The 26,066-nt window shown below is 56.7% G+C and overlaps 2 protein-coding genes across 2 annotated transcripts in view; both read right to left on the reverse strand.

Moving 5' to 3' along the window:
- The window catches only part of STAB1 (stabilin 1), a 29,292-nt gene extending 27,523 nt beyond the window's left edge, over window positions 1-1,769 (reverse strand). The window contains exon 1 of the mRNA XM_011986207.1: window positions 1,612-1,769. Within this exon, the coding sequence (XP_011841597.1) occupies window positions 1,612-1,683 (72 nt within the window). The 5' untranslated portion in view covers window positions 1,684-1,769. The remainder of the gene's footprint in view (window positions 1-1,611) is intronic.
- A 2,281-nt stretch (window positions 1,770-4,050) lies between these two features.
- NISCH (nischarin) lies at window positions 4,051-26,066 on the reverse strand. Its single transcript, XM_011986206.1, has 19 exons — window positions 25,972-26,066; window positions 25,725-25,773; window positions 24,653-24,816; window positions 24,232-24,327; window positions 22,783-22,878; window positions 20,335-20,487; window positions 19,328-19,396; window positions 18,681-18,866; window positions 18,386-18,514; window positions 17,211-17,324; window positions 16,770-16,881; window positions 12,424-12,548; window positions 11,268-11,317; window positions 8,532-9,935; window positions 7,453-7,795; window positions 6,898-7,054; window positions 6,271-6,399; window positions 5,591-5,752; window positions 4,051-5,236 (listed from the first exon to the last, which is right to left on the reverse strand). The coding sequence occupies exons 5-19, from the start codon at window positions 22,786-22,788 to the stop codon at window positions 4,626-4,628; spliced, it is 3,750 nt and encodes a 1,249-aa protein (XP_011841596.1). The 5' UTR covers window positions 22,789-22,878; window positions 24,232-24,327; window positions 24,653-24,816; window positions 25,725-25,773; window positions 25,972-26,066; the 3' UTR covers window positions 4,051-4,625.

The following is a 26,066-nucleotide window of genomic DNA, read 5'->3' on the forward strand; positions in this document are numbered from 1 at the left end:
GCGCCCGCCACTGCGCCTGGCTAATTTTTTGTATTTTTAGTAGAGACGGGGTTTCGCCGTGGTCTCGATCTCCTGACCTTGTGATCCGCCTGCCTTGGCCTCCCAAAGTGCTGGGATTACAGGCATGAGCCACCACGCCTGGCATCTGAATATTTTCAATCCAGGGTTGGTTGAACCCAAGTACAGGGTGCACAGATACAGAGGGCCAACTGCATTTACCATGAATTTTAGCTACGCAGGGTGCTGGAATAGAGGCCAGGTGGCTGTGTTAGAGTGGCCAGCACTGCTGCAGCCCCATCCACAAGGAGTAGTCACAGCCATAGGTCTCTGACAAGGAAAAAACTCTAATCTGAGGCCCCTCACTGACCTCTGTCCTCACTGCCCAGAGCATGAGGAGGTGGCGGAGGCCTTTGAAATTCCCTTGCATGGTACACAGGGCAAAACTGAGTTAAGGGGAGGGCAGGAGCTCACCTGCAGGGCTCTCAGCACAGCCCTGGAGCCCTTGGCTCTTCCCCCATCACTGTCACCTTCTCAGCCTCATATCTTCCTGTCCCCAGCCCTGGCCTGGTCCTGAAGCTGGTGAGGCCACTCTCCCTGCTGCCTCTCGGAGGGACCACAGGCATCCAAGAGAAAACGCCTGATGGTTGCAGGGGGCCTGGGTCCCTTGCTGGAGTGCCTGTGGGATCCTAGGCAAGTCCTCCCCTCTCTGGACCTTGGTCTGCCCATCAGTGCCATGGGGATGGTGGTAGCTGCCCCAAGAGGCAGACACGCTGGGCCTCACAGGAGACAAACTACCCCCATCACCAGGGTGGGAGGCTCTTTCAGAAGCTCCCGGAGGCCCCTACCGCGGGGCCTGAGCAGACCTGCAGCCAGGAGCCTGTCACAGGGACCTGACTGAGGGGCTGGCCATGGCTGCATACCGGGACCCTGTCTGCTCGCCAGCACAAACGGATGGCCATCACAGGCAGGGGTTTGGAACATGGCTTCAGAGTGGGAATGGCCTGTCCCCGTCATCCTAGGGCTTTGGCTTCCTCATGAGGACAGAAGGAGTTGCCCCACAGCTGTGAGGATTCAAGGGGACCTGCCCGGGGCTGTGGCAGCTCTGAGGCTGAAGTGTGTCCTTGCCAGCTGCTCATAACCCCGGGCACTGGGGGTGAGTGACTCATTCTGCTTCCCAGTACTCTTGGGGCTGGACACAAGCACACACGTGCACACACGTGCCCCACGTGAATCTGTAGTCCTCGGGGGTTAGAGGTGATCACATCTTCAACCCCCAGGTGAGGGCCACGTAAGACCTGGGCCTCCGTCTGGGCCAGAAGGGTGGGACGGGCCTGCCTCTGTACCCTTCAGCTGCAGGCTGGGGAGCCCTGGCCCAGCATAGTCAGAGGAGGGCAGGCTGACACACCCCTGAACCCTGGGTGGCTGGGTGCAGACCTCAGCCTGGGGAGGTGGGCACAATAGCTAGCCCCCAGGCCTGCCCAGAGGCCAGACAAGGCGCCAGCTGCGGTTTCTCCCCAGGCCCATGCCCCTCCACGTCCAGTCCCTCCCTGTTCCCACCACCAGCTGGCAGGGCCCAGACACCGTGTACCCCTGCAACTGGCTCACACTTACCTGCCCCCTGATGAAGACTGCCAGGCAGAAGGCCAGGAGGCAGAGCAGGAGGAGGCCCTGGGGCCCCGCCATGGCTGGTGGGCACGCTGTCCAGGACAGAGTCAGGGCAGCTGGTGGCGTAGGGAATGAGCTCTAGGAGGCAGGCACAGCACAGGCAGGCAGGACGGGGCGGGCAGTGGCCTTAAAAGCAGCCCGGAGGCCCCGCCAGCTCACCCCCACAGGAACCCGCCAGGATTTCCTCCTGCGTATCAGCAGCCTGCAGGCGGAAGGGAAGGTGCTGGCCACTGACCCCCCATGGACGGCCTGAGCCCTGCTCAGGGCTTCCCGGCCGGGACCCTCCTGGCATCACAACCTGGAAGCCCAGGCCACATGAACCCCAGGACCTGGGCTCTATCAGGGGTTCTGAAGCGAATCCAAAGGCACACGTGAGCGACTCCCCCGCCTGCGAGTCCAGTGTGTTTCATCCGGAGACTCTGGGGGTTCTGGTCGGCAGAAGGCAGGGCAGCCCCTGAATGGGTCTGTCTGTTCCTGCCTCCATCTTTCCAGCTCCAGGGTGCTCATGGGGCTCTGACTCGCTACAGGCACCTTGCTAGCCCACCAGACCTGCATCCCCTCACCAGCCCCAGCCACTCCCAAGCAGCTGGTCCTGCCTGCCAACCCCCATCCACCCTCTCTCCTTCCCTCTCTGCCCCCTACTCAGCAGCCCATGCTCAGCCAGCTTGCTGCAGCACCTCCAAACCCCACTCCAGCCTGCTGGTCTCTCTGGACTCTCCCCAGCCAGGTGTGCTCCAGCCGCACAGGCCTCTCTGTTACTTCAGTGAGCTCCCCCGTCATGTGCTGCTACTCCAGATTGTCACACTCTGGCTCCTTCTCACAAGTGCAGCCTCAGGTCAAGGGCCACCACCTCAGAGCGCCTCCCTGGTCTCAGCCTGCAGGTGGCCCTGTACCTGGTTCACCTCCTGGCAGCACAGGCCACCAGCTGACACTGGCTTGTTCCATTTGTCTCCCCTGGAACATTAGCTGTGGGAGAGTAGAGGCGCTGTCTGGCTGGTACGTACGGTAGATGCTCAGTACACATGTGCAGAAGGAATAAATGAATGGAGGTGGCTACTTTTATGATCCCTCTGTTACTGGTGGGGAAACTGAGGCTCAGAGGGGCTGGGTAGCTTTTCCGAGGTAATCAGTTTTCAAATCCAATCCCAGGGCTACTGCCTGTGAAGCCACCGCTGCCTGCACAGCCAGCACCCCCGGGAGGTGTAGTGGGCCCAGGCTGAGGGCCTCTGCGTGCCAGGGCTGCACGTGGTGGGCCTTGCCTCCAGTTGTCACTACCCCCAGCTGCAGATGGTGTAACAGCTGGGGAGACAGGAGTGGGCCAGAGCCCGGTGGCCATCTGTAAATGCTTCGGTAAAGGCCGGGTTGGGGAAATTTTCTCCTCCCCAGCACACCTCCACTCCCATCAGTTTGGAGGGGCCTTCAGGCAGGCTTCTGAGATCTGGCTGGGATGGGGGTTGCAAGGGGAGACCTTCCCCCCATTCCCCACACCCACAGTCTTTCTGGGGGTGCAGGGTCCTCCAGGCAGGACCCCCACCCTGCTGGCACCAAGGGAAACTGGGGAGCAGAAGCAGGTCTGGGAGCCAGGCTGGCCACGCCACCCACCTCTCCATAGCCCTGCCTGGCCCAGCGGCCCCAAGGTCCTGGGGGCTGAGGCTCCTGGCTGGGCCAGGATGAATTATGCGGGGCTCATGGGTCCCACTCTGGCAGCAGGAATGGAGTTGGGGAAGAGTGTGGCATGGGGTTGGCTCCCAAAATCCCAGGTCCTACCTCATCAGGCTCCCTGAAGCAACCCTCAGGGGGGGGCCCACGAGCCTGTTTCAGGGACATGAAGACAGACACAGATGGGCATGCGCCCCTCCCTCCACTGTCCACCACCTGGGTCCACCTCCCCACAGGCCTCCCCTGCTGCCATTCAAGGGCCACCTTGGTGAGATGCCCCGGCCCCCACCAGCCATCCCAGACTCCGGGATCTCTGTTCCCCTCGCCCCTCCCCTACCCTCCACAGGGGTTGAGACAGGTGGGGTTAGGCCCTGGGGTGACTGACACACAAGACCTGCAGGACGGCCTGAAGAGGGTGGCATGCCCTGCACTCAGGCAGAGGGGCAGCGGCTGGTGTGGCAGGGGTGCCCTGAGGAGTTTCACAGACTTCTTGTTTGCCCTGGGCTCATGGTTTAGCCACAGCCCAGCATGGCACTGTCCAGAGAGGCCATGGCCCTGTCATGCCTCCCATGTTCCAAGAAGTATCTGGTTCCTGGAAGGCTGCTCCTTCCTTTCCCCCAACCCCTCACCCTCCTGTGTCTTCAGGGCACCCTCTCTCCACCTGCAACCATGCCCCAGAGGGAAGCCCTGCTGGGATCCCAATGACCCTTGATTTAGAAGATGCAAACGGTGTCAAACTCTGCTTTATTGGAATAGAGAATACAGGCAGCAGAAATCACACTTGGTGCTGGCAGCTCCAGGTCCCCTGCCCCCACGGGCTCTCCCATTTGTCTGGATCAGGGGAGACCTCCACTTTGAAGAACAATATGGGGTGGGAGCTCCCAATGTGCATTCTGCTACCAGCCTCAGGATTAGCAGCAAGATGCCCACAACGACAGCAACAGCAACAACGGACTGGACTCAACATTTCAAGAAAGGACGTGTAGAAGAGAAAGTCAGACCCACAGCATCACGTGTTAACAACAGTCCCACAACAGCAGACACAACACAGGTGTGCACGGCCGCACCACCTGCAGGAGGCTGACAGCACACCGACAGCCCTGGAGGCGCCCGGCATTCTCACTCCCAACATGAGAAAGAATTAACACAACACACACACGTTCACGTTCTCTGTGAGGACAGTCAAATTAAGGTACCAAAGGGAGGAGAAAACATTTTAAGAGAACACAAAAGCCTGCTGCCCTGCCCCAGTAGGCACCAGGCTAGACACGGCAGGCGGTGATGGCTGGCTGTGGCCTGGGCTAGCCGGTGAGCTCGACAGGCAGCTCACGGCCACACAGGGCCTCCCACTGGCGAGCCAGCAGCGAGATGAGCTTCTCTCGGCTCTCGGCACTGGGGACAAACACCTGCCACTGGACTTCACGGCCCTGGCCGGCTCTAGCTGGGCCACCTGGCACCTCCCCAAAGTGGTCCAGGGTGACACTGCCCATGAGGTCATGACCTTGCACATCATCAAAGACGAGGGTGAGGGCCTGTGGGTAGGTCTGGTAGCCCATGAGCACTCGGTCCAGGTCCCGGACGCGGCGACCATCGTCCAGCCGGTACCTGTCTCTCTGTGGCGGTTCTTTGGCAAACTCGGGCAGCGGGTAATGGATACAGTCCTCATCCAGGAGGAAGATCTCAGAGCTGGTGAGCAGGAGTGTCTTGGGGCGCAGGGGGCCCCTGCAGCACCCAGGGGGTGGCATGTCCACCTGGAAGGCCTGCACATACAGCAGGATGCTGAGGGCTGGGGCCTTCTCTGGCTCAGCCATCTTCTGGGCCACAATGAACGTCAGGTCCCCAATCTCCTCCTCACTGGGGTAGGTGAACTTGACACGACTAGAGTGGATCAGCTCATAGTTCTCCATCTTCCCTGCAGAGAGATGCCACCAAGGCTGTAGCCTGGAACCGGCCCCTGGTGGGGCTGGGAGCACCAAGGGCCCCAAGTCAACTGAGAGACCCCAGCATGAGAGAGGCAGGAGAGGATGCTCCAAGTATGGGGCCCACAGGCCAGGAGCCCAGAGCAGGCGCCAGAGATGTGTCTGCCAGATGGTTGAGGGACTGCTGGGGTGGAGTCTGCCATAGAAAAGCCCCACATAAAACCCTGGCCAGCTAAGTGAGAAAAGAGAGAGAGAAGCAGAGAGGGTTCTGGGGCACAGAGAGCCACCCTGGGGCCTGTGATGTCTGTCCAGGCAGCCTGTCTGCAGCCTGAGCTAGACAGGGGTACCTGTGGTCTTGTTCCCAAACTCGGAGTAGAAGTCCTTGTCAACAGGCTCCGGTGAGGGCGTGCGCTCCAGAGAGGACAGCACGACCATGAGGTGCTGGAGGAAGCAGTGCGTCAGGTAGCTGTCCCGCGTCAAGCACGTGACCACCTGCACCGGGGTGGAACCTGCACGAGAGGGGATGGTCAGGGCCACAGGCCACTGTTCCCCAGCCCTATCCCTACCACTGACAGCCACCCCGAGCCCCTAACAAGCCTCAGCCCAGAGGCCAGCGCCAGGAGGGCCCACGTAGGAAAGCATCATGGAGCCCTGGGAAGTGGCCGTTCCTTCAGGCCGGAAGAGCTTAGGCATTTTTCTGGAAGGGGAGACAGAGGCATTAGGCAAAGAGCTTAGTTTTCTCTCCCCAGGAAGTGTGAGTCAGAAACATCCTGCCCAAGACCAGGGCCCACTCTGCTTCTGTCCGGGCCAGTGCTTGCCGCACACCCTGCCTCCTGCTCTGAGCCCGGGAGCAAGAGTTCTGCTCTCTCAGCAGTTCCTGAAGCTGCTTCCTCCCGCCCTGGGTAAGAAGCAGCTCTTGAGCACAGAGATAACTGTCTATGATAACCCACCCCCATACGGAAGGTGGAAGCCCACTGGTGATGCTGGCCTTCACCTGAAATAGGACAAAGCACAGAGGGTCACTCACCCGTCAGCCGGAAATGCTGGTCGAAAAGCCCCACATTGACGGACTGCAGGTCACTAAGCTTTAGCACAAAGCACTGGGAGATGTGGAAGGGGCTGTTGTTGTAGTCGGTGTTTTTCTGATGCCAGAAATCTGTGTGATGGAGAAAGGGACAGAGAGAGGCGGTGGCAGGCAAGCACAAGGGTCCTAGGTGTGCAACACGTCCAGCAGGAACAGGTCCTCTTGGTTGGCCTGGCCAGGCCTGGCAAGGAGCTATTCCCACTTCCACCCACGCAAGGCCCCATAGGCAATGCTGTCTGGAGTCTGAGCCTCACCCAGCTCAGGGGAGTCACCACGTCATTGACTAAGGCTTCCTGTGCGGCCCCAGGGGCAGAGGCTGCCTGACCCCTTCTCATCAGGGGCCGTTCCCAAGCAGTCGCCGGGCCCTGGTTCAGTGCATTCTGTGTTCACATCTGGCCATGGACCCCTCCCTCATGACAGCTCCCCTTCCTCAGACAAACAACTCTCAGCCCACTGCAGCCAAGTCACTGACTGCTGCCTGAAGTCACACAGAAGGCTCCAGAGAATGACCCCCAGCCTGTCCCAACCACACACTCCAAGCTCCTGAGCCCCAGCAGGCCCTGTGCCTACCCTGTAGTGGCTCTGAGAAGTAGCGGCGGAGGCCGTCATGGAGCACAAAGTACACAGCCTTGGTAGAGAGCAGCACGCAGGCGGTCACCTCTAGCCCTGGGGTCTGGTAGAACACCACCGAGGACCACATGAGGTGCCTCAGCTCCTCGTTTTCAACCTGGAGACGGGGGCACTCCTGTCAGCTCCACCACCCTAGCAACCTGCACATACCAGGGACATGCCCACAGCTCCCACAAGGAGACATGTGAAGCCCCTCTTGGCTCACCAGTGAGTCCATATGCTTCAAGGCAGAGAGGAAGTGACGGGTGGGAGATGGCTGTGGGAGGGGGTTCTACCTGGGGCTGGAAGTGGCACAGGAGGTGGTGACACAGCACAAATAGCGAGGGGAGGGCAACTCAGGACCTCACTGCCCAGGTCCTCAAAGCTGTGAGCAGCTCAGCCGAGGACTCCCTGACATCAGGAAAGTCCAGGGATCTAAGGCTGACCTGAAGCGAAGCTGGGCCTCGCCCTCAGGGCTGGCTGTGCCATAGCTGGCACCCACACCCGGGCCGCTACCTCAGCAATGCTGCTGTGGAAGAGCTCGATGATGGCGCTGCCCCGCAGACTGGCGACGTGCCGGAGTGATGGGCAGGCAGGCAAGTGCGAGGGGATCTGATTCTCCTCCGAGGTGGCCTGGATGAGGTGCTCACTCGGGTATTGGGCAGGGGCTTCGGCTGGGGGTGGGGCTGGAGCCTCCACTGGGGTCTCCTCTGGGACCAAAGTTGAAGTTGAGGTCTCTACTGGGGCCGGAGTCTTCCCTGGGCCTGAGGCTGAGGCTGCTGCAGGGGCTGGAGCTGGGACTTCCGCTGGGGCTGGGGCCAGAGCCTCTGCTGGGACCTCCTGGGGACGCTGGTCATTGCTGTACCCCCCGAAAAACACCATATTAACAGTGGAGCCCAAATGAAGATTCACATCGCATGTGCAGCTTCAGAGTGAGGAGACTGCATGAATCACACATCATCTATGGGTCACTGCGGACCTCCACCAGCTTCTCTATGGGAGAACAGAACAGCACGGCTGGGCACGGTGGCTCACGCCTATAATCTCAGCACTTTGGGAGGCTGAGGTGGGAGGACTGTTTGAGCCCAAAGTTTGAGACCAGCCTGAACAACACAGCAACGTGTTGAGATGGGTGAAGCCTAAGGCAGATCCTGGCCCACAGAGCCATCCATGGGACTATGACCCTGGCGGGGGTGGTGCCTAGAGACCATGCTTGGGTCCAGTGGAGCACAGCAGCCAGGGCGACAGCTCTCCTGGCCTCAGTGTGCTGCAACCTGTTGCTCTCCCACTGGGCAGGCAAAGTCGGGGCAGCTCCCTTAGCCTGCCCTGCATGGGTGGCAAGAGGCTGGGCCAACCCATTTTGTGAGAGGACAGCTTTCCTGGGCTGCTTCTACAGCACTGAGATAAAGAGCAGCCTGGCACCAAACCTGGGGTGATGTAGGCGGTGATGTAGAGGGAGGCTGGGGGGCAAGGGGTGGGGGGAGGGGGCCCCGCTCTCGCAGCAACCTCCAGCCCACACATGAGCTGCAGATGCTGAGATCACACACATGCCAGACCCATGCCCCCGGGCCCCTGAGAGCTGTGCTTGATCTCACCTGACCCTGCGCTCAGCAGGCTGGCCATCCGCAAAGGGGCCCTGGGGGCTGCCTCCCGTCCCAGGAGTCTTGGCGATGACCACAGTCTTCAGGTCCTGCAGCGAGGCCCGCAGCTGGCTGTAGATACGCAGGAAGTGGAACTTCTCATGGGGCAGCACGAAGATGGCAGTGACAAAGCGGTACCCCACGAGCAGCTCCAGCACGTGGCCGTCAGCAAAGGCGCCCCGAGGCTGGGTGCAGCTGCGTGTGGGGTCCAGCAGCACGGTGGAGAGTGGCACGCGACTGAGCTTGAAGCTGTTGCGGTTGCGACAGTTGTGGGTGCCACGGTTGGGCATGGGGTTGAAGTCGGCCTTGATGACGTTGAGGTGCTGGGGTGTGAGCAATAGCCAGTAGGGGATGGCGGCGGACTTGACGGCCTCAGAGGGCGCGCAGCAGGAGCGCCGCACGGCGGAGCAGAGTGTGCAACTGGCCCACTCGATGTTGCCTGAGTAGTCCCCGGCGGCTGTCTGCACCATGCGCTTGTCGCTGTAGACCAGGTAGACGGGGAAGCAGCCCTGGCTGCGCTCCTGGCAGCCGCCAGCCACCTTGTAGAAGGTGAGCAGCTGGCGCAGGAACTCCTGCAGGCTGGTGTGGCTGCCGTAGAGGATGGGGCTACACAGCATGGCCATGTGCTGGGGTGCAAAGCATGAACGCAGGTCCGCGTGGAACTCGTGCAGGTTGGCGGCGTCTGAGATGATGAAGAGCGTGTTCTCACTGTGCCGTACTTTAAGCACCAGACACAGCTCTGGCATGAGGAAGCCGAACTCGGTGAGGTCGCCATGCGGGAAGCAGAAGACAAAGCGCAGGGAGGAGAGGATGTGCTGGCTGCTGCCCCGAGACTCCTGGTGTGGGATCTCGAAGACTGCGATGCCGAAGTCAGTGAGCACGAGGCAGGCAGCGAACTGGCGGATACTCCCCTGCACATGGATCAGGAAGCACCACAGCACCTTGAGGATGCGGATGTGCTCCAGCAGGAAGTCCTCGTCCGCGCCCAGGGCCCACTCCAGAGCCAGGCGCTCCTCCTCGGCCTCTTCATCCTCCTCTTCCTCCTCCTCCTCTTCCTCCCCCTGGCCTCCTTCCTCCTCCTCCTCCACGTCCGGGGGCCCCATTTCAAAGTAGCGGTTCTCAGCAACATCCTCCTCTTCCTCCTCCTCCTCCTCCTCCTCCTCGCCCTGGCCCTCCTCCCGCTGGTTGGCAGCCTCGATCCAGGCAGGCAGCTGCCGCTCGATGGCCTGCCGGATCAGCGTGCTCAGGCGCTGGATGAAGTCCTGGTTGGTGGCTGTGTAGCCAATGCAGGTGAAGGGCAGGAAGATGATCTGGCCAGACCCGGGCACCACCTGAACCTCCGGCTCGGCATGGTCTGGGCTGTGCAGGGAGAGGCCAGGTCAGTGGCATGCTGGGAGGGGCCCCTCCCACCTCCCACCTCCCACCTCCCACCTCCCACCTCTGGAGCCCGCTGCTACACCCTGACCCTAAGAAACCAACCCATGGGTCTCCCAAGCCTCCCACACAGCCAAGTCAGCTCCCAGGATGAGGGCCCTGGTGGGAGCCAGTGCTGCCTACTGGAAGGCTGGGTCGCCAGTTTGGTCAGAGTCTATGCTTTCAGGGGCTTGGACCATAGGTGCCCGGCACAGCTATGCCCAGACCACGAGTTCCCACAACAGAAGCACTCTCATGGACTTCTAAGTCATTCAGCTGCTGCCATAAGCCCTAGAGAGAATGAACACTCCAGGGCATGAATCTACTTGTCACCCCTGGTGGCCTCCGTGGCAAGGAAGTGGGCTGGGTCAGGTCTTAGGACCTTCACACTTAAAATTCCAGCTCTTCTTGGCCACTGCAGCCCTCGCGTGTAGAATGGGAGTTGGTAAACTTCTGCAAAGGGTCAGAGTACACATTTGGGGATTTATGGGCTACCCTGTCCATAAGATCTTTAACAGCCCTTTAAGAATGTAACTGTCCAACATGGCGAAACCCCATGTCTACTAAAAACAGAAAAATTAGCCAGGTGTGGTGGAGAGCACCTTGGGTGGCTGAGGCAGGAGAATTACTTGAACCCGGGAGGTGGAGGTTGCAGCGAACCTAGATCACGCCACTGCACTCCAGCCTGGGTAACAGAGCAAGACTCTGTCTCAAAGAAAAAAAAAGCAACTGTCATTCTGGCCAGGCACGGTGGCTCACTGGAGTTCAGGAGTTTGAGACCAGCCTATGCAACATGGTGAATCTCCATCTCTACTAAAAATATGAAAAATTAGCTGGGGTGGTGGTGTGCGCCTGTGGTCCGGGCTACTCAGGAGACTGAGGCTGAGACAGGAAAATTGCATTAATCTGGGAGGCGGGGGTTGCAGTGAGCCGAGAACATGCCACTGCACTCCAGCCTGGGCGACAGAGTGAGACCGTCTCAAAAAAAGAAAAAAGAATGTAACTGTCATTCTTAGCTCCCAGGCTGTGGGCCATACACAGGCCTTGACTTGGCAACCCCTCGTGTAGGGCAACATGTGCTGAGCAGAGTTTAGGTATTGAATTTGGAAAGAGATGGAAAAGTCCATCACCTGTGTCTCTTTAGAGGAAGAAATAGTTCTGTAGGACTTCTGTGAACGGATTTTTAAAAACACCTGACTGGCCACCCCGGCCCGCAAGCACAGCGTGTGCAGAAGGCCGTGCAGCCAGGCCCAGGTCCCTTTCCAACCTCTTCCTTACCTTGCACCACCAACAGCTCCCGGCATGTCCCTTAAATCATCAGATGCTGCCTGATGGAGAAAGAAACACAGTCAGTCCCCACCTGCTGTAGCCAGCCCCGGCATTTACCGGGTGCCAGACTCTGAGCTGGGCATTCTGTCCTCCATCACCACCCTGAGGAGGCTCCCCATCCCCACACTCTACCCTGGGGCCCACTCTGGGACCCAAGGGCAGAGACTCACTTGGCTATCCCACCAGTACACAGCAGGGCTGGGATTCCCACACTCCCAACCCAGGGCCAGAGACTCTCGCCACTCTCCAGGGATCCGGCATCTGACTGCTCCTTGTGCTATGCAAGGGTCCAGGTAGACAGTCTGCAAATTTGGTCTGACCCTAACTGGCCAGCAGTGGACACAGCCATGGCAAGTCCCTCCCAGTGGTCTCTATGAACTGGAGGAGACCTAGGGCTTGGGAATCTCTTGCTCTGTGGCCCAGGGAAGGGTGATGGGAGAGTACTGTGGAGTACTGAGGACAGACAAGGACTCTGCAAACTGTCCCAGTGTCACAAGGCAATAACCTTGTGCCGCTGCAGAGATGGGGCTGGAGGGAGGCCCAGGCACCAAGCACGTTCGCCAAGCACACAGCAAGCACCCTTGCTTTCCTCCTCTCTTTTCTCAGGACACAGGAAGGGGCTCCGGAACCCTCAGTAACAACCACAGAGGAGGAGCTGGGGTTAGACTATTTCCCAGACCACCAGGGTGACATGCGGGAAGGGGCCAAGTGGCTCCAGGGGTGCCAGGAAACACAGAAAAAACCCAAACAAGCCCCCGCACAAGGGCCTTTTGAAATGCCTTCCCTAGGGAAGCCTGCTCACAGGGTCACCTGCCCCCTCGCATCCTGGGCCCAGTGACAGAGAACTGCCTGTTCCCATCAACCAAAGGGGGTGGGGAAGGGAAGGAGGGAGGCTGAAAATAAATCCTTAACCACTGGGTTTGTCAGGAAGACAAACTCAACTAGAGACAGGTCCAAGAGAAAGACCGTGGCGCAAAGCAGAGGATGCCAAACCCTGGAAGCATCTGCCTCAGCTCCAGCTAGGCCACTTCCTACTGCACACAACCCCAGGCAGAAGAGTCCACCCCAAGACGTATGGTCCCCAGAAGCGGGAGGAGGGCATTACCTGTCCCGCAGGGATGGACTCCAAGGAATTAGAACATCCCTGGGCAATGGGCAGGTCCTCGGGAGTCAGACTGTCGGTGGACGAGAGGCTGCTGGCCAGGGCCTCCTCCTGAACGAACACGATTCCTGGAGAGACCAGGGCGGGCAGGCAGGCAGGGTGGGTGGGGCGGGGAGAGCGGCCGTTCAACAAGTGGGGCTGGACCTCTCAGGCTACCGGCATGGCCGGGGGCTAGCCAGACCCCAAAACCCAGCCACAAGGATTATAGAAGAAAATGTTAAAACTGAAATCTCAAAATAACTCAAGAGAGAACAAATGACTGCTTATCTAATCTCAGAGCAAGGAGAGGCATTCTGAGAATAAACACAATGGAAAAAACTGATAGATGTGACTACATAAAAATTAAACTCCCACAGACACATTTTTTAAAAACCAGGATAAATTAAAACCAGATGAAATGAGAAAAAAAATGTTTGCAATATTTGACAAGGATTTATATCGCTAGTCAGGAAAAAGTTCTTACAGGGGCTACAAAAATGGGGGAAGGCTGGAAACCCCATTAACAGACAGCAAGGGATGTGAACAGACATTCTGCAGAAGAACGGCCAGTGGCTAGAACATGAAAAGAATGCTCGCTCTCAGAAGTACACAAAGAAAGGCAAGCTGAAACAAGAGGCAAGTTTTGCCTCTCAACTTTTACCAAAGTCAGACCGACTGTGTGGCCTGGCTCTGACCTCAATGGGCAGAGGCCGGCACAGACATGCGGGCTGGCCCACCCATCCGAAGAGTTTGGAGGTACATCGTCAAGAGCCTGAAATGTGTTCACTCCTGGAGCATTTTCCCAGACGGTGACTAGACATGATCCCGTCCCCTGATTTGTCATCTCTGCAGGACTCACAGATACATAGGGCATGGGACAATTCACCAGGGGGCCAGCCCTTACAGGCCTTGGTATCCAGCAAGGCTGCTGAGTCCAGCCTGAGCTCACATCCACAGTCCCACTTACCACAGGACGTGCCCACTGACCTGCCCTGGGGCCACCTCCCATGGACAGCAGCACTCTGACCCATTGCGTCCCATAAATGCATAGTGTTCCTAAAACCTGCTGAAGCTTGTTTATGAATGTAGCCTATCTGGACCTGTTACTCCACTTCAGATCACCTCTAGACTGCTTGAGGTAAAGCCTTTGTGAACATGTTCCTGACTGCGGCCAGCAGGGTGAACACTGGGCATCGGCCGCCAGTCTCACTGAGGCCTACAGGAGCCCCAGGCCTGCCTCCACAGCCCAGCATCGCCACAGCCCAGTGAAATGATCCCGAGCCCTCTGAGCCCCACAGGTCGAGACCCCCGACCAGCTCAGCTGCTCCCCGGGACAGGACAACTCACACGGCCTGGGTCCTCTGCCCACAAGTGAGGCAGGCAGGTAGGCCCAAGCTCAGACGCCCCCACAAAGCGAAGCAGCAGGGGGTAGGCAGGCAGGAAGGCTGGCAAGCACACAGCCATGCATGAAGCACCCTGACGGGCCTCCCTGGGCACCTGCCCAGGCCACTGCTCTCCTGCAATCCACCCTCTGCCTGCTAATGTTCAACTCCTATCCATCCTTCAAGATCCACCTCAGACACCACCTCCACTGCAGACCTTCTCTGCTCTAGACAGTCTACAAAAGCCCCACACCATCCTGCCCTGTTCTCCTCCAGCACATGGCTCATCCTCCCGCATGGCTCCAAGCTCCCCAAGGGGCACAGTCTGGGTCATCTTGAACCCCCCACTAAGGATGTGGGAAAGGGCAGCCCTCATCAACCACCTCTGTGGAGCTCTGGGCAGTGCCAAGCGCCTCCCCAGCATTCGCTCATGCATGCCTCTCGTTATTTACCACATTTCATCAAATCTAAGATGCGGCAGGTGGTGCCATCTTGGTCCTAGCAGAAGGTGTCCACGGGTTTTCCACGACTCCATCTCGAATACCAGCTGGCTGACAGCGACTATGAGACGCCACTGACTGAAAGACGCACCTCAATTTCAGAGAAGTCACCAGGTGGAAATGCGTGCCTCTTAGAATCAATGAAGTAGGGTGCGTCCACTTCACAGTTGAGAAAACAGCTTCAGAGGGGCTACAAGTTGCTTGAGGTCCCACAGCTAGGAAGCTGGGATGCAAACTCAGCTGACCAAGCCCTGGCTCCTAACCACCTCTCCACACAGCCTCCTCTCAGCCCCTGGGCCTGGCTGGACAATCAACTCTGGCGACCACCCCTAGAGTCACAATCATTCATGGCTCTGACAGCACCTGCCACAACAGGAGGTTGGGTGTTGTCTGGACAGCGCCCCCTTCAGGCAGGTCCGAGTGCCCAGTTCATTCGCAAGTAGGCTCCCTTCTCGGGAACCAGGCTGGAAGCAACAGGCATGGGTCAGCAAAGCTGCTCCCACGCGCTAAAAAAACCCTGCCCATCCAGGCAAGACCCAGGAACACGCGGCTGAACAAACACACGGGGAGGCCTCTGAATCAGTGAGAAAAAGACCAATGCCTTTTGCCACTACCCCCCAACAAGCCCCATTTGGACACAAGGAAATGTGGACAGGGACAGGGAGAGTCTATCTGCTCCCGTCCCGGACCGTGGCCTGTACAAACAAGTGGTCAGAAAGGGCACTCGGCAGATAGAGCGGAGACATCAGGAGAATCCTTAGGGGTCCGACCTTTGCTGTTTCTCACCAAAAGGAAAGAGAGGTGCACACAAAGACATCCACTGCAGTTTTATTGAAGAGGTGCAAATCTGGAGGCAATGTCCAGAAGTCCAGTGATGGCGGGGACAGACTGCAGAGTGCCCCTCTGCAGAGTGTCCCCAGGGCACGAGGGGAGTGAGGAGGGGGCTGAGCTGGTGCAGAGGCTTCTCCAACAACGTGGGGGGCTGCCTGCAGCTGCAGCCTGGGGGCACAGTGCATCCCAACCCACCCAGGGTCTGCTCTTCACTGGCTCCTGCTCTACCTGCCCATTCACTCACTCACTGATCAACAGATGCTGGCAGAAACGGCCATGTCCCTGGCCTTGAGAAGCAGATGCAGCTCCCTGTCCCCAGAGGCCTACAGTCATATGGTGCCTCCACAGGCTCGCTTGGCTGCGTTGCAGGAGGCGGCCTCAGGGAAGCTTCCTCATCGTGATATAACCTCCCTGACTTTTATGTAATAAAATGCAACCAGAAATCCTTAGTCAAGAGTCTGACAGAAGCAAAATGGGCAATCATCCTGGCACCTAACCCCATCAACTCCACGCAATGGAATTCTCTTCCACATCTCATGGGTGTGACCTCAGTGTGCTGCTCTGCGTCGGGCCTTTTGCCTTAACTTGAGTGCTTCTCCCCTCTTCCTGCCCAGTCTTCCTGTCCCTGCTGGGAGGGCTGCCGAGCATTCTGCGCCACAGCCGACTCTCCCTCTCATCCTCCGATGTTGCAGTTGCAGCCCGTGTTTTGGCAGTGGTGAGCATTTCACCTCCCCTTCCCAGTATCTTATCCCTCTAAGAGAAAATCCCCACCAGTGGGGTTACCAGGTCAAGGGGTGGGAATGTTTTTCTGGCTCTTAAAACATAGGGTTGAACTGTTTTCCCAAGACCTCACACCAAGTTCTGCGTCTCCAGGAGCCCGGGCAGGCGGTGTCCTTTCCTGCGTGTCCCGAGCCTCGGCTCCACTCGGGACGGCACACCCTCCCCTCTTCCGTGGGGGCCAGGCCAGCAGACACGCTCATGGGACCTGCTTCACTCACTCATCTCCGAGGATGCCTGGGTTCAGAGGTGAAAGCCCTTTGAAAACGCTAAGACAGTGGGCAGACGAATGGGCCTGGTCTTCCATGGGTCCACAGGGACACAGATGGCCCATCTTGGCCCCACAAACATGGCGTTCTGGGGCTGGGTCACACCACAGAGATGAGGCAATGATAAAAGCAAGCTTTTCCCTGCACAGGGATTCGGGCTCCAGACAGTACAGTCACAAGCCCGGCTTCCTATAACCAGAAGCCAACCTGCTTGTGCTGCCGGCGAGGGAATGGGTCCCATGAGCCAACAGGCCCGAGTCTGTTCAGAGGGCAGCCTCAGGGCCTGTCAGATACCCTGCGGTCTCCTAGAGGAGCTGGATGTGGGCATCAGAGCAATCCGGAGTCCTCACCAAGCAAGCAACAGCTGGCATCAGGCCAGGCACCCCTGCCACGTGTCCCCCCCCGAGGACCAGCCTGCAGAAGGCACAGCCCTCCCTGTGTCTGACCCTGTCAGAAACTGGTGCTGGCACCTCTTCCCCAACCCCAGCCCAGCCAGGAGGCCCAGGCAGGGCTGTGTGGCTCCACTAGAAGCAAGATACATACACGATTACCTTGGTTGGAGAGGATGGGCTGGGGCAGGGAGGCAGATGCGGGAGCCACAGTGGGAGGGGAGCTGCTGGGTCTGATGCAGGGGGCAGCTGAGAGCCGGGAGTCTTCGCCACCCTGAGGACAAGTGCTTGCGTCAGCCCGGGAGAGAAGAGGAAGCACAGAGCTCCCCAAGGCCAGGGGTGTGACGAGGGAGCGCAACGGTTCCAACCAACGGGGTGGTGAAGATGGTCTCGTCCCATCCTTGCTGCAGGAACTACCACTGTCCCCAACCCAAAAAGAATACAGAGGCCACGACTTGCCCGAGGTCATGCAGCCAGGGAGGAGCGCAGCTTGGACTTGGCAACTTGGCAGTCCCGAGCAGTCCCATGGCCCAAGCCCCCTGAACTGGCTCCCCTCCCGGCTGGCTCTGCACCACTGCCCTCCCACCTGCCACACAAACCCACCCTCTTCTCTGGGTTGCTCAGTTTGGACTTGACCTCCTTGGCTTTCTGAATTGCTTTCAGCACTTCCACAGTGTCCAGCTCCTTCTCTGTGGTCACTGTGTCATCCAGACAGACCTAGAGCATCCAGAAAGTAGCTATCAGCATGGGGACTAGTGAGCACGGCAGGAGGATGGTGGGGCCCTGCTGAGGAGGGGCGTGAGCGCCTGCTGTGGGCCAGGCCATGTGAGGACACCACAGGCTGAGGGAGGCTCAGCCTGCTCGGAGGCGGCTCTCCACCACTCATGGAAGAGACCTGGGAGTGCCTTGGAGGGGTCCAGGGAGGCCCCACATCTGTCTCTGGAGTCCCTCACCAAGAACAGGAGCAGCAAACTCTTGGGCAACTTGAACTAAGTCCCCAGTTAGAGGCAGAAGGCAGACTCTCAAAAGAGCAGTGGGAAAGGGCAGGCCCCACCTGCAAATGCAGGAGGGAGTGGCAGCTGGCAGCCAGTCGACGGTCGGGTAGGGTGGTTGAATGAGGGAAGGTCCCAAGGGCCTGGACAGGAGCTGACACTCTGTGGCCTGGGAGCTTCCCAAGGTCTGGAGTCCAGGAGGGGAGGAGATGGCATCTCGTGGTCTTGTGATTGTGTGGATGAAGGGGCACTTGGGGCCAAAAAGAGGGAGGTGGGACACAAATAGTTCCCAGGTATTTTCTGACCTGGGATTTGGGGAGAACAGAAGGTCCAAGGACCAATCAGAGAATCAGGGGGCCTGCTCCGGGCCCAGACGATGGGTGAACCTGGTTAAGTGCGTCTGGTCAGCATCGTGGCAGGTGCACAGACACAGCAAGGGGCAGCAGACACCAGGCTGGGCTACACTGACAAAGGCAAACCCTTTGGGTTTACGGTCAGGTACTATGGCCACAAGTTGTCCAGGAGATATGAATATTTTAAGGATCTTATTTCTGACCCTTTCCTAGAATAAACATTGTTATCCAAGACAGGAGGGGCAGGAGATGCAAGGGAGCATTTTCCTGGGGAGATAGTGGACTTCCCAGAACCGGAAAGCCCTCAAGGGGCAGGACCTCCTTCTAAAGCAGGCAAGGGTAGAACAATGGACATATATCCCCCTACCGCCCATGCAGACTTGACTGCATCCCGAGGGTCTCCCTGGGCTCTTCTGACTGCGCTGGGGCTCACCTCTGAGGCCCTCTCTCCGAACTGAGCCAGCACCTTGGTCCGGTAGTCGGGGATGATGCTCAGAGGGTTGTTCAGCAGAGACACGTGCTCCAGACACGGGAGGCTACCTATGCTCCGGACCTCCTCCATCTGCAAGGTATGAGTTCCATCCCCTTTGGTCCCTTCTCTTAACACTTCAGCAACACGCCAACACGTTTCATGGTCTCTTTTAAATGAAAGGAATCTTAACATTCTTCTTTAACATGATACACACCAAGGCACAGAAATCCCAAAATTGCGAGGTCCGTGGGCTCACCTGTTCAATCCTGTTGTCCCGGAGATCCAGGTTGACCAGTGAGTAGAGCTTGTGTAGGCCACTCAGACTCTCCAGGAGGTTGCCTGCCAGGTTTAAGGTCTTGATGTTCCCCAGCTTGGTGTGAAGCCCTTCCAAGGAGGCGAGTTTGTTGTAGGACAGGTCCAGATGCACAAGGTTATACAGGTGCTGTAGCGGTGTGGAGAACAGCATAAAGTGGCTCAGGTCAAGTCTCCAAAGATAGGGGCCTGACACTAATGGCAGGATGGGCCTTCCAACCCAAACTACCCAGTTCTGCAAGTCACTCTGACAGTTATTTTAGGAAGGGAAGTCCCTCTTCTCTGCCACACATGCCACAGCACAGTGGCACCCCTGCAGACAGTTGGGGTGGGCATTGAAAACATGGCTGTCCACCTTCGGGACAGAGGTGCATCATCATGCCTGGTTTGTATTTACTCATGCTTCCTAATTCTTTGGAACTAGAGCAACAATCACTCAGTGCATTGCTGGGATCCTAAAGGGAAGACAGCAACCCCTGCCCTTACAACCCCTGGGTATGGCCAAATTCCCAAGGCTGCATCAGTCTCTTGAACTCTCAGAAAGGGGCCTGGGGAGTGTGTGCGGGCAGCACTGGTCTTCAAAGGCACTACCTGCAAATTGTCCACAACCAGCAATCCATTGTGACTCAGGTCCAGGAACTCAATCTTTGGGATCAGTTTCTTGTGAAAGAAAAGAACATCTGATGTTAATGTAGGGGTCGGACCCCAAACATGGTCCCCCACACAGTGGACGGGCACCCCAGGACGCTTCTTCCTGACCACGGACTCCCATGGGCTGTCCCTGCAGGACCACACCTCCCACTGCCCAGCCAGTAGCACATCCAAAGGCGCACGCAGGGCCCCCAGTGCTGGGCACTACTCATTGTTTTCATGGAACACTTGGCTTGTGAAAATGACACACGGCAAGGTCCCAGACAGAGAAGGGAGTCTGTCCTTCTTCAACCCTGCCCACACTCCCTGAGCAGCGCAAACACAGGAATGACACTCTTACTGCCCAAATGCCCTCTGGATGTCATTATTCTATGGGCACATCTGTCATCTAAGGAGTGATATCATCACTTAGTGTGGTTATAGTTTACCACATTTACATGAAATTCATATGTTTTATTTGGTTCTAAGTACCACCTCACCAATTTTAAATGATCCCATTCTTTTTTTCTTTTGAGACGGAGTCTCAATCTGTCACCCAGGCTGGAATGCAGTGGCACTATCTCAGCTTATTGCAACCTCTGCCTCCCGGGCTCAAGTGATTCTCTTGCCTAAGCCTCCCGAAGTAGCTGGGATTACAGGCGCCCGCCACCACGCCCGGCTAATTTTTGTATTTTTAGTAGAGATGGGGTTTCACCATGTTGGTCAGGCTGGTCTTGAACTCCTGACCTCAGGTGATCCTCCCGCCTCGGCCTCCCAAAGTGTTGGGATTACAGGCATGAGCCACCGCGCCTGGCCCCCATTTTGTAATTAACTTAAAATGGCAGGCAATGCACAGAGCACTAGATATAGGTTTTCTGTGGTCCTTCCTGAAAAAGCTGAGTTAAATACTCAAACTCAGGGTTTGGTGGGGTCAGAGAAACCCCTGGCACCTGCTGCTAAGAGCATACCACAGACTCGTCGATCTCGGAGATGCTGTTGTGGCTCAGGTCAAGCGTGGTCAATGCCTGCCAAGTGGGGATGACGGCAGTCACAGGGCCTTCTAGGGCTGTGCCTTCAGGCTCCCACTCATCAAATTCTGAGGCTTCAGGAACAAGGACTTCCTGCATAAAAACATCTGTTGAGCACCACACTTGGGCCCTCACGCAACACTCACTGGGAACACAGTCATTGCAGAATTTAAGGAAGGGCTGGAGCATATTTAGCATGTGGAAGTAAACTTGCATTAAAGCAGGCCTTTGGTTCCTATGTCTTTAAACGATTGTGAAATCGTTCAAAGCTGAACAATTCACCACATAACAGCCACTTAGAATAAGTCCTGGTCCTGCTTTAGGAGCAATGCTTTTCAAGCCCAAAGGGCCTTTGCCTTGGTGACCTGGTGATGCCTTTTCTGGCTTTTTCTTTTTTGAGATGGAGTCTCACTCTGTCACCCAGGCTGGAGTGCAGTGGCGCAATCTCAGTTCACTGCCACCTCTGCCTCGCAGGCTCAAGTGATCCTCCTGCCTTAGCCTCCCCAGTAGCTGGGACTAGAGGTGTGTACCACCATGCCTGGCTAATTTTTGCATTTTTAACAGAGATAGGGGCTTCACCATGTTGGCCAGGCTGGTCTCAAACTCCTGACTTCAGGTGATCCACCCACCTCAGCCTCCCAAAGTGCTGGGATTACAGGCGTGACCCACAGCACCTAGCCGTTTGTTCTTTGAGACACAGTCTCGTTCTGTTGCCCAGGCTGGAGTGCAGTGGCACCATCATGGCTCACTGCAGCCTCAAACTCGCAGGTGCAAGCAAATCCTCCCACCTCAGCCTCTTGAGTAGCTGGGACTACAGACGCACACCACCTTGCCCAGCCAATTAAAACATTTTTTTTCTGTAGAAACGAGGTCTCCCTACATAGCCCAGACTGGTCTCAAACTCCTGGGCTCAAGTGATCCTCCTGCCTTGGCCTCTCAAAGTGCTGGGATTATAGGTGCCAGCCACTGCTACTGGCCAGCCAGCCGTCTTTTCTAGCTTCTCAGAAGCTGAAGGTGAGAATTCACGGTTTCCAGGCAGCTGTGCTTTCCAAGCTGATGATGTGGTCCTCACTGCGGACACCAGGCCTTTAAAACCGTTATTTCACAGGGATAAAGTCAGAAAAGGCTAAGATGAGGGGAGTAGCACAGAGCCCAGAGACCATCAAAATGGAGGAAGGCAGGCCTATTTGTTTTGACAAGACCTTTCTTCTCACAATGGGTCACCCTGGGCTCCTTCAGCAAGACAGCGAGAAGTGCTCGGAGAGGGACCAGGTGGCCCAATACACTCTCTGCAAGCCTCAAGAGGAATATTTTTCACCAAATCCTTTTTTTTTTTTTTTTTTTTAAGAGACAAGGTCTCCCTGTGTTGCCCAGGTTGGTCTCCAACTCCTGGACTCAAGGAATCCTCCTGCCTTAGCCTCCCAAAATGCTAGGATTACAGGCATGAGCCACCACACCTGGCCCAAACCTAAGTCTTGATCAGGAGCCTTAAGTCATAATATTAGCCACTACATGCCTTTTCTACACCCGGGGAAAGATTTTAACATTAGCAAGATGTAATACATAAAAAGGTAAACAGAAACACACATTCCCAATTTGAATGTTTCTGCTGCTCACATATAAACAACAGGGCCTAGCATTTCCACAACCTCACCTTCTAATCAAGCCATGGAGAAAAAGATACAAATGAGGGCTTAGCCAGGGATTGCTAAAGCTTAGAGGAACAATCTCAGCTTAGTTATCAATCTAATTAATAAAGGTCCTACCACTTGCCACAGCTTAGCAATTTGTTCATTAAAAAACCAATGAAGGCCGGGCAAAGTGGCTCATGCCTGTAATCCCAGCACTTTGGGAGGCTGAGGCTGGCGGATCACTTGAGGTTAGGAGTTTGAGACCAGCCTGGCCAACATGGTAAAACCCTGTCTCTACCAAAAATACAAAACTTAGTGGGGTGTGGTGGTGGGCATCTGTAATCCCAGCTGCTTGGAAGGCTGAGGTAGGAGAATCGCTTGAACCCAGGAGGTAGAGGTTGCAGTGAGCTGAGATCATACCACTGCACTCCAGTCTGGGCCACACAGCGAGACTCTATCTCAAAACAAAAACAAAACAAAACAAAAACACCAATGACATTTTTTAGGGGAAAAAAGCCAAGTTCCTTAAAATGCCCTGTTAACAACATGAACTTTTAATGCAGATGTGAACTAAAGTGTCCCAGGGGCTGTCAAGTGCTTGGAGGCCCCCCATGAGTGTGTGGCTTCCCCACAGAAGGTCCAGCCTCTGAATACTGATAGACATAGCAGTGTTCTCACCCATCCTCAGTGGTGGAGACCACAGCCCAGGACCCTGACCCACAGACATTGCCCCAGGCAGGATATACGTGAAGCTTACCTTCATCGAGGTTGCTGAGAAGCGGACACTCAGCGTGGCTAAGGTGGGCTTCGATGCGACCAGCCCTCTGATGTGCTTAGCATCACAGTGACTTATCTGGAATGAGGAGCAGCTGCATCTCAGAAACAAAATCCTTGCTCCATCAGAAGTCTCCAGATGTAGGTGTTCCCCACCCCCATACAAAAGCACGACGACGGGCAACCCAAATCCTCAGAGACGGGAGGCCACTCAAAACCAAAGTCTCTCTTTTTCCCAATGTCAGTGCTGACTAAACATTCCCTGAAGTATCTAGTAAGAAAGATGCCTGGCCTCTCAGACTCACAATGGACCACAAATTCCATTTCCTCTGTAAGGGCTGCCTGGGGCTTGGCAGATGAACACAAAGTGTGGGTCATGGAAACTGCTGGGGAGAACAAGCGGCCTCCACAGCACAGTGAGTGGGGTGGGTCTCCCTGTTCACCCAGCCCCCACTCCATGGAACTCAGCTGTCGGGTGGTGAGGAGGGGCAAGCCACAGACCAAAGCACACTCCCTGAGCCGCCTGCCCAAGCACACCCACAGACACAGATTCAGAGCCTCAGCCTGCTCGGCAGGGCTGGGTCAGGTTTCCTCTTCACTTCCCTGTCCTCACTCGGCAGCAGGACACACCACAAGTTTCCCGAGACCGCTGTAGACAGAATAGCCCAGTGTGCAGCATAGGCTCTGGAAGCAGTCTCAGCTGAATTCAAATCCCAGCTTTCCACTCATTAACTGTGTGGCCCTGGCCAAACTTCCTTATCTGCCCAAGTCTCAGTTTTCCCAACTGTAAAATGGAAATAAAAGTGTCCTCCTCACAGGGCTGCTGGGAAGATTCAATCAAGGAGACATGGGGCCACAGGGCAGAACACCAAAGCCACGCTCAAAATATTATGCTTTAAAACATTTTTTTGTATCATTACTGACTCTCTTTTCTTTTCAAAAATGCTACAATTGGCAGTGCAAACCAAGGAGTCCAGCAGGACAAACGCAGAGCGTTTCTTGTGTGGGTGCCCCAGAGGCATCCTCAAAGCTCTTTGCCAACCGGCCTTGGGAAATACAGACTTGTATTTGGCTCTGTCTGACCCTCAGGATGACTTCCCAGGACTTGAACTTGAGGTACACATGCCCCCTGCCTCTATGAGGAGGCCCAGAAGGAGCCAGCTGCTGGTGCTCCACCCTGGCTAACCGCCCCTGCAGCTCACGCCAGGACAGAGGCATGCAGACCAGCCAGGGACAGGAGAGGCCTCTCTTTCTCCGCCTTCAGAGGGCCTGGTCACCTACGCAGAACCTGTCACATACTGCCAAACACGAAAGCACAGCACCTTATGATTAAATCAGGACACCCAACATCACAAACACTTCCTAGCCACAGAGTTGGGAGCAAGAGGATGCTGTGCAGGCCTTCCTGCACTCCGGCAGCACCGGGCCTTACCTCCACCTGATGCAGGGACTTGAATATTGATAGGTCGAATGGCAGGAGCTGCTCCTGAATGTTGCTGGTCCCAAAAGGTCCTTCTGTGCCAGAAACCTGAGGCCAAAGATAAGGCTTAAATTGGGAACAGCACCGCATACCCATCGGGGAGTGCTGCAGCAGCTGACAAGTTGAACACAACTTTGACCACTTCTGCCTTCAACAAAGCAGGCTCAGGCCAAGACTTAATTTAATAGGACACTGGGTCACGACTGCCCCCTGGTGCCCACAGCCAGAAGCACAGTGCCAAGAATAACCAGGAGGCCTTCCTTCCACCAAGTGTCCCACATGGTCTCCTTCACACAAACTGCCAGCCAGTCCCCCGCAGGCTGCACCCCCACCGACCGAGGGGCTCTCCACAGCTGAGTTGCTGCAGCTTTACCTTAAGGTACTTAAGGCGACAGGTGAAGTCGAGGATGTGCCCGAGGTCAGTCTTGGCATCCCCACTGGCGCATGTGGGCTTTCCCTGCTGCAGCTGCTCCGTGACGGCATACAGCTGCAGGGGTCCAATGGCAAAGACCTCGCCGGCCCCCAGGAGCTGCTCTCCTGCAAGAGCCATGCCCTGAAGGATAAGTGTCCAGCCGCAGCCCCAGCCCTCATGCAGCTGGGATTTCCATATCTTTTCTGTCAACAAGCAGTTGGCAAGCACCCACTGTGTCAAGGCAAAGCCAGGGCCCTGGGCATGCAGGAGCTGCTGCCCTCCTGGGTGCCTGCTAGGCATAGGGCAACCCTAGACATGTGATGACAGAGGAGGGCAGGGCTGTGGGGCTGTGAGGCTGGGGAGTCACTGAGGGAGGAGTGAGGCCAAGTTGAGACCAAAGGCACTGAGCCAGAGTGAGGCTGCCGAGAGAGGCAGCATTCTGGGTGACAGCCCTATGCTGCAACCTCTGAAATGCAAACACCCAGGTCAGGCGCAGGCCTATGGTGCCAGCACGGCACAGAGCCTGGGAGCAGGATGGGTTCTGAGCCCAAATGCCTGCTGCTTGGTCCTCGCTCCACTCCTCCCAGTCATGTGCCCTCAGGTTGGTGACTGGTCCTCTGACCCTGCATCCTCACCTATACCTGTGGCTCTTGGGGGAAGGCAGTAAGATGTTAACAGGAGGCATTCATCACACATTAGCCACTATAACTGTGCTCTCTGGCAGGGATGGGACCCAGGGTCAGCTTCTATCTGCCATCTGAGCCCTTTCAGGTAAGCACAAACCAGGTGTGAGGGAGCAGCGTGCTACCCACCTTCCAGCACCCACCACAGGGCTTTGGAACAGAGCCCAAGTCTGGGCTGAGCCCCTGACATGGTACTCAAGAGTACTGAGGGACCACAGCTCCTCAGACCTGGCCACTTACAGGGCAGGTAGGTGGGCTCCAGAGTGACTACCGTGTCATCCTGTGCCTCTGGCCATCTCATAAAACTACACAACTTATGCCCAGTGTTTCAGGGACCTGTGGCCACATACCTTTCTCAAAGAGCTCTTCAGCCAGTGCTGCAGTGATGCCATTTATCTCCTGCAGAGAACACAAAATTTGCCCTCAGGAAGTCCACCTGCCCCCAGTCCCTGGGATTTGCACATTCCCTGCTATCTAACCCCTCTGTTGTGCCAGTGCCATCTCTCTAGAAAGTTAAATTAAAGAAACGAGGGCATAAACCTACAATGAAGCAAGCAGCTTAGAAAGGGAAACTCAATATTCTAGTTATATGGATACCTGAAATGTCTCCTCCAAAGCGAAAGGAAACCAGCCTAATGCTGCGACTCCAGTCCACAGGGCCAAGGGCACTGTAGCCCAGGAGGCCAGCAGAG

This window comes from Mandrillus leucophaeus, unplaced genomic scaffold, assembly GCF_000951045.1.
Source record: "Mandrillus leucophaeus isolate KB7577 unplaced genomic scaffold, Mleu.le_1.0 Scaffold296, whole genome shotgun sequence".
Classification (NCBI taxonomy): domain Eukaryota; kingdom Metazoa; phylum Chordata; class Mammalia; order Primates; family Cercopithecidae; genus Mandrillus; species Mandrillus leucophaeus.